This window comes from Sander vitreus, chromosome 23 (assembly GCF_031162955.1).
Source record: "Sander vitreus isolate 19-12246 chromosome 23, sanVit1, whole genome shotgun sequence".
NCBI lineage: Eukaryota > Metazoa > Chordata > Actinopteri > Perciformes > Percidae > Sander > Sander vitreus.
Genome location: NC_135877.1, coordinates 1832183 through 1847357, shown reverse-complemented (window position 1 = coordinate 1847357; position 15175 = coordinate 1832183). Strand labels below are relative to the sequence as shown.

At 43.0% G+C, this 15175-nt stretch overlaps 1 protein-coding gene across 2 annotated transcripts in view; it reads left to right on the top strand.

Annotated features, from left to right (window-relative positions):
- Positions 1-11402, top strand: part of arhgef39 (Rho guanine nucleotide exchange factor (GEF) 39) — a 59234-nt gene extending 47832 nt beyond the window's left edge. Inside the window, exons 10-12 of one of the 2 annotated variants that reach the window (XM_078242682.1) lie at positions 3754-3862; positions 6323-6420; positions 10752-11402. In XM_078242682.1, coding sequence (XP_078098808.1) covers positions 3754-3862; positions 6323-6420; positions 10752-10788 — 244 coding nt within the window. In that variant the 3' untranslated portion in view covers positions 10789-11402. Of the gene's footprint in view, positions 1-3753; positions 3863-6322; positions 6421-10748 lie in introns of both variants that reach the window. The other variant, XM_078242681.1, reaches the window with a different exon arrangement.
- Positions 11403-15175: the final 3773 nt, after the last annotated feature.

Genomic DNA, 15175 nt, shown 5'->3' with positions numbered 1-15175 from the left:
ACCAGTTATTAGGTTTAGGGGGCAATCACTTTTTCACACAGGGCCATGATGGTTTGGATTTTTTTTCTCCTTTAATAATAAACACCTTCATTTACAAATTGCATTTTGTGTTTACTTGTGTTGTCCTTGACTATTGTTTAAATTGGTTTGATGTTCCGAAACACTTAAGTGTGACAAACATGCAAAGGAACAGGAAATGAGGAAGGGGGCAAACACTTTTTCACACCACTGTACACAGACACACATACGCACACACACAGACACACATATATACACAGACACACATACGCACACACACAGACACACATATACGCACGCACACAGACACACACATACAGTGGGTAGAACAAGTATTTGATACACTGCTTTTCCTACTTACAAAGCATGTAGAGGTCTGTATTTTTTATCATAGGTACACTTCAACTGTGAGAGACGGAATCTAAAATAAAAATCCATAAAATTACATTGTATGAATTTTAAATAATTACTTTGCATTTTATTGCATGACATAAGTATTTGATCACCTGCCAACCAGTAAGAATTCCGGCTCTCACAGACCTGTTAGTTTTTCTTTGAGAAGCCCTCCTGTTCTCCACTCATTACCTGTATTAACTGCACCTGTTTGAACCGTTACCTGTATAAAAGACACCAGTCCACACGCTCTATCAAACAGACTCCAACCTCTCCACAATGGCCAAGACCAGAGAGCTGTGTAAGGACATCAGGGATAAAATTTTAGACCTGCACATGGCTGGGATGGGCTACAGGACAATAGGCAAGCAGCTTGGTGAGAAGGCAACAACTGTTGGCGCAATTATTGGAAAATGGAAGAAGTTCAAGATGACGGTCAATCTCCCTCGGTCTGGGGCTCCATGCAAGATCTCACCTCGTGGGGCATCAATGACCTGAAGAGAGCTGGGACCACAGTCTCAAAGAAAACCATTAGTAACACACTACGCCGCCATGGATTAAAATCCTGCAGTGCACGCAAGGTCCCCCTGCTCAAGCCAGCGCATGTCCAGGCCCGTCTGAAGTTTGCCAATGACCATCTGGATGATCCAGAGGAGGAATGGGAGAAGGTCATGTGGTCTGATGAGACAAAAATAGAGCTTTTTGGTCTAAACTCCACTCGCCGTGTTTGGAGGAAGAAGAAGGATGAATACAACCCCAAGAACACCATCCCAACTGTGAAGCATGGAGGTGGAAACATCATTCTTTGGGGATGCTTTTCTGCAAAGGTGACAGGACGACTGCACCGTATTGAGGGGAGGATGGATGGGGCCGTGTATCGCGAGATCCTGGCCAACAACCTCCTTCCTTAAAGGGGAAGGGTCGGCCGGTAACAATCATGTAAAAGGAGAACGTGAGAGTTTACTTTTCTGTCAAGCAGCAAAAAGTCCTGCGATGTGACTATCGCACAGGCAGACATCGCGATACTGGAGACGATGAATCAAAATATCCTGCAGCCCTAACACACAGACACACACACACACACAGACAGACACACAAACACACACATTTGAATGTACATCTTAGGAGTTTAGGAGAAGTGTGTGCGTGTGCTTAACTGTTGAAAGGCATGGCGTTCTTTACTTGTATGTGGTATTAATAAAAAAGAATAGCTGTGGGCTGAGCGTGCGGTGTGTGGACAGTGGTTGGTTGTCCTAACTCTCAGTAGGGAAAGACCAAGGTTGACAGCGGCTGATCCTGTACTTCCGGCTGTCTGTCTCTCATTGATCAGCCAGAGCTCAGGAAGGGGCCCGGCCCCGGGTCCCCGGAGGAGGGTCTGGGTCAGCCCCGCTGTGCTGAAGGCCCCGACTCCGGCGTGCCCGGCCAGGCTAATTAGTTTATTACTTTGTCAGAGCGGGGAGAGAGGAAGCTGTCAAAGAGCTGGGAGCAGCCAGCAGATTGAGGGGGAGGGGGGGTAAACTCCCAGGGAGTGTAATTATCTGTGCTAGAGGACAGGCTAAGAGGACCAAGGGTCAGCAGCACTCACACCACTGGGAGGAGAGGAAGTGTGTGTGTGTGTGTGTGTGTGTGTGTGTGTGTGTGTGTATACGCGCTAAATAAATTATTAATAATAAATAAATTAATGATTTAACAAAGACTACACACTGCCTGCACTGACATCTCTGAATCTATCCAATGTTGTTCTCAATGATTATAAAAATGTATTTTGTGTTTTCGGGGGTGAAGTCCTAACAGATTGGTAGCCATTGTTTCCAGGCAGAATTCCCGCTTTACACACACACACACACACACACACACACACACACACACACATCCTTAACTACTAGCTATCTATTGTCGGTAACTGCAGACGTAACTTTAACGAAGTTTGTACTTGACTTAAACTTTCCTTTTTTTTAAAAAATCATATTGATACACACACACTCTAAAGTCCTAGCCAAGGGACTTAATTAGTGTGGAGATCAATGTAGGGCTGAAACGATTCCTCGCATAACTCGAATAATTCTATTACAAAAAATCCTCGATGCTAAATGATTTGCCTCGAAGCTTCGTTAAATCAGTGTTACCAACATTGTATCGCTGACGGACGCTGTTTCCACACGGATCATTATTACTGTCGCACACCAGACGCTGCTCAGTCTGCTGGCGACACATGCCAGAGCGTAAATAGTGAGGGGCTAAGAGAAGAGACAGGCTGGAGAAAACCACAGAAAGTGTCCAAAGTCTGGAATTGCTTCAAACGTAGTTAAAACGAGAACTCTGGACAGTGTGTGTCTGATTGAGTATAATTAATATTTACATATATTTACATATAGGCCTATATACAGATCAGTCTCAGGATGAAACTTGTAGTTCTGAAAGTTAAGTTGCACAACTTAAGGTCATGTTTATGTATGTTTAATAAAATGTATGCCTTAGTGTGAGGTTGATGTCATTTCAGAAAATGTTTTCTTTGAACATTTTACAATGTAATATGCCACTTAAATGCACTTCATATGTTTAGTTTTTTTGAGAGATAATATTGTAAGCAATGTAGGCAACAAAAATGTTGCTTTTTCCAAAAATTTAACCAAACTATTGTTTATTATTGCTCTTCAATAAAACAAAAGTATTTCTTATCTGATTACTCGATGGAATAATCGGTAGAATACTCTATTACTAAAATAATCGATAGCTGCAGCCCTGGATCAATGCTTGGTGACAAGAAGTGAACGGCTGACCACCGGGGATGCAGTTGAAGGCTAAGGACAGTTTAACTCTTCCTTTCCTTTTCGTCTGCAGATCTCTCAGGCTGGCCTCATAAGATCCTGTTCTAGTATATGTAGTGTGTATGGCTGGAGATCATTTCTATATTATCATGTTTACTCTCAGTGGAAATGTAATTCTGTCATTGCTTTACAAAAGGCTGGGCTCCATGTTAAAGCCAGAAGAGGTTATGAAGTATTCTGATGGTTAAAGTTATTGTTTGTAGAAAAGTCCTCAAGTCACATGTGGACATTTTTCATTTTCATGGCACTGAATATCAGTTTATTTTAAAGGCCATTTTGCCATATTGTGATATACTGTACATAAACTGATCAAAACAATCCTACTAAAAATAACTTAAGAGCATGTTCGACGTGTCATTGGAACATTTGGGATAGTGTAAGTAGTAGTTTTAAGACGTTTTTTTAATGCACACATATATCTTTAAAGGGCTTAGCTGTAGGTATGCTTTATTAATTGTGTAATTGTACAAAAGAAGTCGATCAATTGTTAGCTGAACGTGTGTTGTCTTTACAGGAAGCTGCAGTCTAAGCAGACCGTAGTGCATCAAAGAGATGAGTTGTGCCGCAGACCGCTCGGACCAGCCGCCGCCGCCGACACAGCCGGCAGCAGGAAGAGGAACATGGTGAGTTCCTCACGCGGAGTTCAGTTAGAACTGTCAGGTGGCTAAAGCACAGGTGGGAATGATTGAACCCACGGTCATGATACAATAATGTACCATAGACAGTGAAAGAAATTACCATAGACTTCGACTGAGACCAGTGAAGGACATTAGAAGCTCTTTCCCGGTGATGGCTGAGCGTTACTGAGCAGCCTCCAACTGAGCTTGAAGACGTAGATGTGACGTGAGCAACCTGTCTGAAAGTTGGAAGTCTTCTGGTAGCTGTGCCAAGAGAAATCTCAATCATTCCCAATCATGGTCCAAAACACTTGAACAGAACGTTTTTTCTTTATTTCACATTAGGTTATGTAGGCTAGGACATGTTGTAGATGGCTTCCGACCATGATGAAAGTATTTCCAATCCATCATAACGTTGCTGAAATATTTTGTTCCGAAGCTTTCCGTGGACTCTCTATGGGCTTCTCCCTTGACTGTATGCCTCCATGTCGTCTCCCCCCCGATTGCCTGCAAGCTTCTCCTGTACTATACGGTAACTCCTCTACTATGAGACAGAAAGTCTTGTGGTTATGACCCAATCGTTAGCCTATTTTTATAAAAACGTCTGCTACGGAGCCATAACGTGAGGTACAAGGTAATGGAGCCTTTTATACATTGTCGTGTTTCTTTAGAAATAAACAACGGACAAATAGAGTCTTTAAACGGTTCAGATGTAAAGCTATTCTCTGTCAAAGTGACATCAAAATGAATGGCAGTCAATGGGATGCTAACGGGAGGTGATGGCTTGTTGTTGTTGAATCTCCCCATAGGAGGTACGCTTTCCGGATGCTCGTTTACCCCCTTGTAATGTACGAGTGATTGAGTGATCTTGGTGTAGTGATGGACTCAGACCTGCATTTCAACCGCCACATTGAGACCATTATAAAGTCAGCCTACTATCACTTTCAGAATACATCAAGGGTTAAAGGACTTGGGTCTCAGCAGGACTTGGAAAAACTTGTCCATGCTTTTATCTTGAGTAGACTCGACCACTGTTAAAAAATCACTCAGACAGCTGCAGCTAATTCAGAACGCTGCTGCTCCAGTCACTCCAGTCTAAGACCAAGAGAGTGGATCACATGCAGTTCTTTACACTGGCTTCCTGTCTCTCAAATAATTGATTTCAAAATACTTCTGCTGGTTTATAAATCACTGAACGGTTTAGGGCCAAAATACATTTCTGATCTGCTGCTACATTATGAACCCCCCAGACCTCTCAGGTGGTCTGGGACAGGTCTGCTTGTTGTCCCCAGAGTCAGAACTAAACAGGGGGAAGCAGCGTTCAGTTTTTATCCTCCACATATCTGGAACAACCTCCCAGAAAACTGCAGGTCCGCAGCAACTCTCAGCTCTTTTAAATCAAAGCTGAAGACCTATCTTTTTGATGCTGCCTTTCTTTAAATAATTGTTCATTTCTTATACTGCACTACACTTTTTTCTCATATTTTATATTTTTATTGTTTTGAACTGCTCCTTAGTGTTTTATGTAAAGCACTTTGAATTGCCCTGTTGCTGACATTTGCTATACACATAAAGCTGCCTTGCCTTGATGGGGGTCTGCTCTGATTATTAATCCCTTTTTGTAATTGTAATTTATTTATTTGAACAGTGCACAAAAAAACATTAATAGATGTCTTGTGCCAGGTTGTAGCAAATTGCTAGTTTCCGCCCGTAGTCCCTGGGCAGGTAGATGGCGCAATAAAATACAAAGTACTGTACTAATTCATGTAATATCTCAAAGTTAAATATGAAGTCTAGAATATTGTTGTTTCTTCAAACCACTCATATGTTACCAATGAATCAAATGTAACTAAAACTGATTTCTGCTGTCACAACAATGTGCCTTGAAGGTTGTTTGTACACCAGATAAAGCTGCTCTAATCCCTCAGTGTTTGGACAGTAGCAGTGGATTACATGACCGTAATGGGAGTGTAGTGATGAGCCCACAGAGCGTCAGCCTCAGCTCTACAGGTTCCCTCGGCTCTGATAATAACTTCACTACAGGGCACTGTCCTGTGAGAAATAAAGGCCTAAAAATGCCCCTAAAAAATAATCTTCACTATAATAAGGCGATGATGAGGTTTATTGGCCCCAACAATGCATTTGCAACCAAGTAATAACCTGAGTTTGGGTCTTTAACTCGAGTACAGTATCTGTGTTCAGTCTGAGCTCTTCTCACTGGTTGGAAGTGGGTGGGGCTCTGTTGGGGGGGGGGGGGAAATGTGATGTCATGTATTACTGTGCACTAATCAGGATTTAGCAACATTTACATTAAAGGGGATGTCAGTCATGGTTGTGTTTTTGCTTGTGATTGAACTTGCTGCAGAGAAATATTTCAGTTTAAAAACCAAGTTTTCAGAGGCTTTAAGAAGCCCGTTTGCATCTAACGTGCCATCAGAGTGAAAGTGCCTCTGCCCCTCTCTTCAGGTGAGCGGTGAGACCAGGGAGCATGCTCAGAAGCCTCCAGCTGAGTGGGGGGGCAGCGCCCCCAAGAGGATGAAGCAGTGTGACGCTCCAGAGCAGAGGTGGGGATCATTTTAGTAGCTTCACTTCTTTAGACTTCAGCGGGCAGGTGGTGCTGCTCGATTATGGAAACAAATAATAATCATGATTATTTTGGTCAATATTGAAATCACAATTATTTAACACAATTAAGTCATTAACCTTGAGGGGGGGGGAGGATTATTTGCATGCATGTTGTGTAAAACTTAAATGAAAACAGAATACAATGATTTGCAAATCCTTTTCAACCTACTGTATATTCAATTGAATACACTACAAGGACACAATATTTAATCTTCAAACTAATACATTTTATAGTTGTTTTGTAAATATTCACTCATTTTGAATTTGATGCCTGCAACACGTTCCAAAAAGCTGGGACAGGGACAAGTTTACCACTGTGTTACATCACCTTTCCTTTTAACAACACTCACTAAGAGTTTAGGAACTGAGGACACTAACTGTTGAAGCTTTGAAGGTGAAATTCTTTCCCGTTCTTGCTTGATGTCCGACTTCAGTTGGTCAACAGTCCGGGGTCTCCGTTGTCGGATTTTGTGCTTCATAATGCGCCACACGTTTTCAATGGGAGACAGGTCTGGACTGCAGGCAGGCCAGTCTAGTACCTATACTATATATATACTATCTGGACTGCAGGCAGGCCAGTCTGGTACCTATACTATATATATACTATCTGGACTGCAGGCAGGCCAGTCTAGTACCTATACTATATATATACTATCTGGACTGCAGGCAGGCCAGTCTAGTACCTATACTATATATATACTATCTGGACTGCAGGCAGGCCAGTCTAGTACCTATACTATATATATACTATCTGGACTGCAGGCAGGCCAGTCTAGTACCTATACTATATATATACTATCTGGACTGCAGGCAGGCCAGTCTAGTACCTATACTATATATATACTATCTGGACTGCAGGCAGGCCAGTCTAGTACCTATACTATATATATACTATCTGGAGTGCAGGCAGGCCAGTCTAGTACCTATACTATATATATACTATCTGGACTGCAGGCAGGCCAGTCTAGTACCTATACTATATATATACTATCTGGACTGCAGGCAGGCCAGTCTAGTACCTATACTATATATATACACCTGTGTGTGCCCGTTGAAAATGTGCCTGTTTGGAACGGGCTGATTGCCTGGCCTGGTGTATTGCTGCTTGTAGAATTCATCAAAACCAAATTGTACCCCAAAATTAATTACAGAAGGACCCCAAAGCACTTAATATGTAACTCCACTGTATACCCTACTACTAACTTACGGATTTACCTGACAGAGAATGTTGCAGAGTCAGAATGTAATCACAAAATATCACAATGAAAATGTGGAGGAATATGGCCGAGTTGGCTCAGTGGGTAGAGCAGGCGCACATATAATTAGAGCTTTATGCCTCGACGCAGTGGTCCAGGGTTTGAATCCGACCTGTGATGATTTCCTGCATGTCTTCCCCTCCTCTCTCCCCTTTCTCACCTAGCAGTCCTGTCGAATAAATAATCTTTAAAAAAAGGAAATGTGGAGTTATCAGACATTAGGCTCATGGACTCATGGCAGTGTGCTACCTACCTGGCCCCTTATGATAGCTAATCAGCACATATCTGCGTTAATCAACCACCAGAACCGGACTCTCTCTGTGTGTGAGGGTGTGTGTGTGTGTGTGTGAGAGAGAGAGAGAGAGAGAGAGAGAGAGAGAGAGAGGGGTGTTAACGAATTTCACATTTCAGCAGAGGTATTAATTTCCATGCAGGTTTAGTGGCTTGACGGTTATCGGTGAAGTATGGATTTGATTCGTGGGGGTATTTTGGCAACGGTAATGTTATTAGTGTTGTAAGTTAGCAGTATACTTAATTAATCCAGGGTGAGTCTGATGAAAAGTGATGTGTCTGCCCGGTTCAGCTCTGAGATTTTCTCGCATTGCACAGCGCTGTGAAGGAATAATCTGAAGCGCCTTTTTTCCGGCAACCTCATTCCACACAACAGTCGCGATGAGGTGTATTTCACATTTTAGCAGCCAAAGCTCCGCTGCTTTCTTCGACCCTCTCTGTCTCTGGTCCTGCGCTCTGCTCAGTCAGTGTGAAGTGTGAGAGGGGGAGTGGCCCGCGGCAAAAGCCAGCGTGTGCTTCTTTTACTGATATATATTTAACAATATATTTTGCATTTCTAATCCAAACAACGTCAAACTTGGCACTGCATGTACTCGTACCCATAGCAAGACACCTGCCAAGTTTGAAATCCATCGGACTAACGGTTCAAGAGATATCCACATAACACACACACAGACAGACACACACAGACAGACAGACGTTCCTGCAATTTATAGATAGATATGGCTTTCATTTTGCATGTTAGAGTTTTGCACTTGTAGAGGTAGTGACAAACTGTGTTAACTGACAATAGTTATCTGAAGTGTTCCTGAGCCCACGTGGTAAATAAGTGTGTGTGTGTGTGTGTGTTCACCTGTGGAATGTTCCAACGGTGTTTTTTTAAACATTCCTCAACCTTCCCAGTCTTTTGTTGTCCCTGTCCCAGCTTTCAACGTGTTGGAGGCATCAAATTCAAAATGAGTGAATTTTTGCAAAAAACAATAAAGTTTATCAGTTTGAAGATTAAATGTCTTGTCCTTGTAGTGTATTCAATTGAACATAGGTTGAAAGGGATTTGCAAATCATTGTATTCTGTTTTTATTTACATTTTACACAACGTCCCAACTTCATTGGAATTGGGGTTTGTACAACTAAAACATCTCAACTGGCCCTTTAAAGGCCCAGAGACACCGACCAGACGGCCGACCGTCGGCAGTAAAGCCAGTGTGACTGATCAGTCTCCCCGAGTTGGTCAAAAAAGTTCCTCAGAACACCGAAGCAACGAGACGTAATACGTCTCCATAACAGCAGGCGGCGCTAATCTGTATTGTTGCCCAAAAATGAAAACCGGCGGCTGATTGGACGAATGCGTCACGTGGGTCTGGTTTCTCAGCCAGACTGTCATTGCAGCTCGTTCAGAATACGATCTCATAGTGGACTAAAATAGTTCACCGTAACGTGTTTCTGGAAACATTTAAAGAGAGAAATAGGCCAAGGTCAGTTTAAAAGATTTTCGTCAGATTTTGAGAGGCTTAGTCACGGTCATCCCACTTCTCGTTTCTGGGTTAGCACTCTACCAATCAGATTGGTTATTTGAGTCCGACTGCCGGCAGTGCCCGCCTTCCGATTATACATGTCAAATCGGCCAAAATGAAGGCCGACGGCTCCTCCAACGGACGACGGCACGGAACACACCGAACAGACTCAAGTCACCGACCTCGCCAGACTGTCTGACGGCCGATTATCGGCTTGGTGTGTCTCGGGCTTAAGACATGTCTGGAGGGGATTTTTTAAGACTTAAAGTGCTCATATTATGCTTTTTGGCTTTTTCCCTTTCCTCTATTGTGTTATATATCTTTTTTGTGCATGTTATAGGTTTACAAAGTGAAAAAGCCCAAAGTCCCCCCCAAAGGGACTTACCATCTCCAACAGAAAACACTGTTCACAAACTGCTCCAAACAGCTCTATTGTAGTCTGATATAACCTCTAAATACAATTATGAACCTGAAAATTAGCATAATATGAGGACTTTAAATGAGACTTTCTGACAGCAGCAGACCTATTTCAGAGTCTTAGGCTACATTACCATTGCTATGTTTTGGTTTAAATAGAAATATCTTCTGCTACGTTTCCCCCTCTCATTCCCCCTGCTCTGGTGTTTCCCCCCCTCTCATTCCCCCTGCTCTGGTGTTTCCCCCTCTCATTCCCCCTGCTCTGGTGTTCCCCCCTCTCATTCCCCCTGCTCTGGTGTTTCCCCCTCTCATTCCCCCTGCTCTGGCGTTTCCGAGTCCCTAAACCGGAGACATTTGGAAACACTTCTGACCAGTTTTGGTTTGGAATCTGCGGGGTTGTGTTGCAGTCTCAGACCTTTGGAGACACCGACACTGACACCAACGTCTCTCCTCCTGATTGGGTCTCATCGGTCACGACATCTTGTTTTCTGAGACTAAAGCTACTAACGTTACCATGGCAACTACCAGCAGGGGGCAGAGTCTCCCCGCTGCCTCCTGTTTGTGACCAGTATACCAGAATGTTGATGAGATATGAGGTTTGGGCGTGTTAGTTTAAACAGAGATTAGTTCTTCTACTGGAGATAAAAAAAAAAAAAAAAACACTTGGTGCACCGAGATCACTTTTGGCTCAAAACTATGCTTAAAAACCGAAACATAGAGCTGGAGATGCAGCCTTCCAGTCATCTGTTTTGATTCTGATGAATTAAGAGCTTGTGTTTGTGTGTCCAGCAGTGCAGAGGCGTCCACCTCCAGCTGTGTGATCCTCTGATGGGATGCCGTCTGAGATGTTTCACTTCAGGCCCGTGCCACACATGCAGCTGCAACAGTTAGTTTTACCGTGCGAGTCAGGAGATTGGGTGAATACTAACAGCTGCTGCAGCCTCTGCTCATCCTGTGCAATATAAACTAACCATCTGGAGCTGCTGCTTTAAGATAATATAATATAAACTAACAATATATAAAGACCAAATATCTGATGAAAGTTTAACTGTGAGCACCATGTCGCTTCTGCTTGTCTCCATGACCCTTTTCCCGGTCGGTACCTGAATGCACCACTCCCCCAGTCTTCTCAGTCATGTGATGTGACACTGCGTTTACAGGCCACACACATATCTGGATATACATCCTTGGGAAATATTGAGCTTAAATCAGAGGAGGACGGCAGTGTAACGGGGAGCCTCCTATCCTGTCACATGACAGGAGCATTCTGTCCAATCAGCTTCTTTCTGACGGGAGGAAACACGCCTTGTGTCATGTGACACTGATGTCATGATTCAGGAATTCACCACACTTACCAGGAAGCGATATTATGTATCCCACTATGACCACGCCAAGACCCGCCCTTCAATAGCATTTATTGGCCAGGCGTCCATGCTTACGCAAGGTCAAATGCCTAACCCCAACCAATCGAGCTGCTTCGTAGGGCGGGACTTGGCGTGGCCATAGTGGGAATCGTAATTTCGCTACCAGGAAATGCTAATTATTGCAGCATCTAAGTGCTAATCCATTATGAAATTACAACATGGCCAATATTAAATAAATGGAATAAAACTGCTGAAATAAAGCATCACGTGACTAGAGTAAAATAGACTGAACCAAAACTATTTAAACAATGGCTAAAACTCGGCTGATTATGAGGAAATGTTATTTCTGTCATCCCGTTAAGTTTGAGTTTATGATAGAAATATGGATGTAGTTAGTTTTATTTCATTTCTAATGTTCTTTCCCATGACACCTTTGAGCCAATCAGTGTCAGGGAAAAAAATGCTTTTATGAAATCCTATTTTAATAAAAACAGCTACTAGATAACATTTCACAATAACCAGTTGAGATCTAAATTGGTTTCATTATTTCATACAGGGTTATATTTTGTTATATTTAGTAGTGGTTATTGTAATGTTTCATAATTATGACTAGGAATGTATTCCGTGTTCACATTTACAATAGTTGGAATGTGTGATTGAACGGTTTGTTTGCCGGATCTACAGTAGTTACTCCTACTCGAATTATGATTATGATTATGATTATTATTATGATGAATGGAATGAGTGCATTTAGTCAGCTGCACTGTGTTCTATCTGCATCCAGGCCAGGAAACCTGCTTAACAGAAGTTCTATAAGCTGACTCTTGTGTTTTAATCATTACAAAATCAACAAATGTTTGCTTCTGCAAAATACTTTATATATTATATTACCACTATATATCATTTTTAAGCATGGTGTGTATGTTACAGATCATTTTTAATATCTTATGTTTTACATCTTTTTGCTATCTAAAGCTATTACACTGGCTACAAATCATGAATGGAGATGGAGATCATTACAATTTCCTAATAAATCTGAAATAAGTCTGTGTTTGTGCATTTGTCAGCTCTTGGTTTGATCAAAGCTCCACTAGATGGAGACACAGAACAGTGGTGGAGCAACTGTCATTTGGAGAAATAAGGCATGGGATTGGTTTATTCAAGTCACAAGGAAGAACTCCACATTTAGAGTAGACTGAAGTGCATTTGACACGTGAATAAAGAAAGCTGAGGCCCACGCTTTGGAGCAGGGTTCACAGATCTGAAGGGGTTTCATGTTGGATTGTATCTCTACATCCCAACTCAGGATGGGTCGTCCACTAGCGGCCCAGCGCGGCCTTCTGAAGACAGTCTACATTTTTCAACCCGACTGGCCAGCAGAGAGACGGGTCAGGGATAGCAGCGTAGATGATCAGACCACTCAGCCACTGCTGGTTTGATAGCTACATGGGATGTACATGGACATGATGGTAGCAGATAAATATGAGGGGCCATCTGGGACGTTATTCACAATTACCTCACACACAGAAGTGAAATGCTCTCACACACTCTACTGAAATGCTTTGACACTAGTGAAAAATGATACTGTCACATACTATACTGAAACCTCACACACATGTATTTAACACTACAGAAACGCTTTCAGAGAGCATTTCACTTGTATGTGTGTGAGGTAACTGTGAATAATGTCCCAGATGGCCCCTCATTTCGGCCCACGTCCGACAGGCATCAAGAAATTTGTGTCCGAGCCCGACACAGTTAAAATCACATTTTTTTTCTCATACTAATGACACAGACACATGTATGTATTGAGTATGGAAAGCCCGCTTTTATTAAGCAACTGTAAGGCACTCAGAAATGTCAACAGATGAGCACAGTGAGCATGCACACGGGGCAACAAGTGCACGTAAACACACAGGCGCACACAAGAGGCCCAATCATATAATTGAAATAAAATGAACATAGGCCTACCAAATATGGCCCAAGCTAACAGAACAAAATCCCAAAAATTCACACAAGAGGTTCTGTGGACCTATAGGTCTCTTAATGAAATTCAAATCAACAGGAGAGTCCCCAGCGAAGTAAAATTAACGTTAACACAAAAGCAGTTTATTGAAATGACAATCACTCTTACCATTTTCCTCAAAAACTGTATAGGCTACTAAACTGTAACATATTCTTATGCAGAAAAAGGATTGCATCAATGGTGGATGGCTTCAAGGCTGTCCTCTGCTCAATCGTCCTGCCAGCAGCGCTGAAGTTGCTCTCACTGCTGCTGCTGCTGGCTGGAATGGCAAGGATGCCACGGGCAAGGACACTAAGCTTGGGGTAGATGAGTTGCTGATCTCTCCACCAGCCCAAAACATCTCTGTCGTCCTGCATTGCATGATTTCGAGTCGAGTACTTCTCGACTTCATCCGCGGCGGCGGCATCTGCCACAGGTACATTTTCCCACTCCTCAAAGTCAACTGCAGCCTTCTTGGGCACAGGTCCTTCTCCTTCAGTGGCGGCCTTCTCGGGGAGGTCACTGAGCTGTCTCCGAACCTCCAGGTGAAGGTTGTCTCTCTCTGAATGGGACAACATTCGGAGCTGGCTATATTTAGGCCAAAGGAAAGTTGCGATTTTTTTGGAGCTCTTGGATCTGCACTTTACGCAAAATCCAACTGAGATGGCGCTCGCGGATGATGGCTCGATAGGGGCTGTCAGTTGTCTTTCTGTTGCAGTGACGCTTCAGTCGCGCAAACCACAGAAACACCAGGTTTATGGTTGGGTACTGGTCCCCTTCAAGTTCACGCTGGGCATCATAAAATGGTTGCAGGAACTTGACAAGAAAGTCAAGAACATCCAGAGATATGGCATCAATCCGCCAGCTCTCTGCATGGTCATCCAGTTTTTCGCGTATTTCTTCATTTAAGGTCAGATATACCGTGCTAAACCTTGCGTCTGCCATTTGGATGACGTTTTTTGACAGCAAAGCTGCCATGCCCGTCTTTTTGACATATTTGACCAGCGACTTGGTAGCTTACAGAGTCTCTGCAACAGTCGGAGCATCTTGGGCCAGTTGTGTGGGGTCCAGGGCTTGTCGCATCACCGTATTGTAAAGGTGATCTTGTTGGTGATCTTTCTCTGTTGCCAGCTCACGGCTCCGTTTTGACACAGTGGTGGGGTGAGGCAGTACCTCCTGCGCTGCCGCTGAACCATATGTAGCTCCGACGTTAATAAGCTGCTGGGCCAACTTAATGAAACCCCCTCCTGCATGTCTCCACAGCAGTACTCCACGCATTTTTCGGTCAGTTTTAGTTTGGCCTGCTGAGGGATTTTTCTTGAGGTACTACTAGCAAAGGCAGTGATGCTCGGCTGCTGTAGCCCAGGTGACTTACAAACGTTATCCACATGACGCTGCATGGCGGAATTCCCAGTCCTCTTGCTGTCATATTTCATGACAACTCCACAACCCCTACATTGAACATAACCATGTGTCAGGACACTAAGGTTAAACCGTTTATTTTCTATCTCCAGCGTGAACTGAAGACTGATGTTCAGGTGCTGTTTTCAGCAGCTTCAAAGTTTTGATAAACCTGCAAAACTACTGTATGTTGAATATATTTACAAATGTTTTCATGTTCTCCTTCCCCTGTCTCTGCACAATAAACATGTATTTTAGACGTGCTTTAAGGTAGAGGTACCATTGAAAATAAGGAAAGGAAGACAGAAAGAAATATGTACTGACTATTTCTTAAATAGAAAGTAGTCTCTTTGAAAAGAGTAACAGAGACACCGTGTCTGCAAAGAGATGAAATGTCATGCTCCAATGCCATGGCAACTACAAACTATATTCCATTCACCTCCATC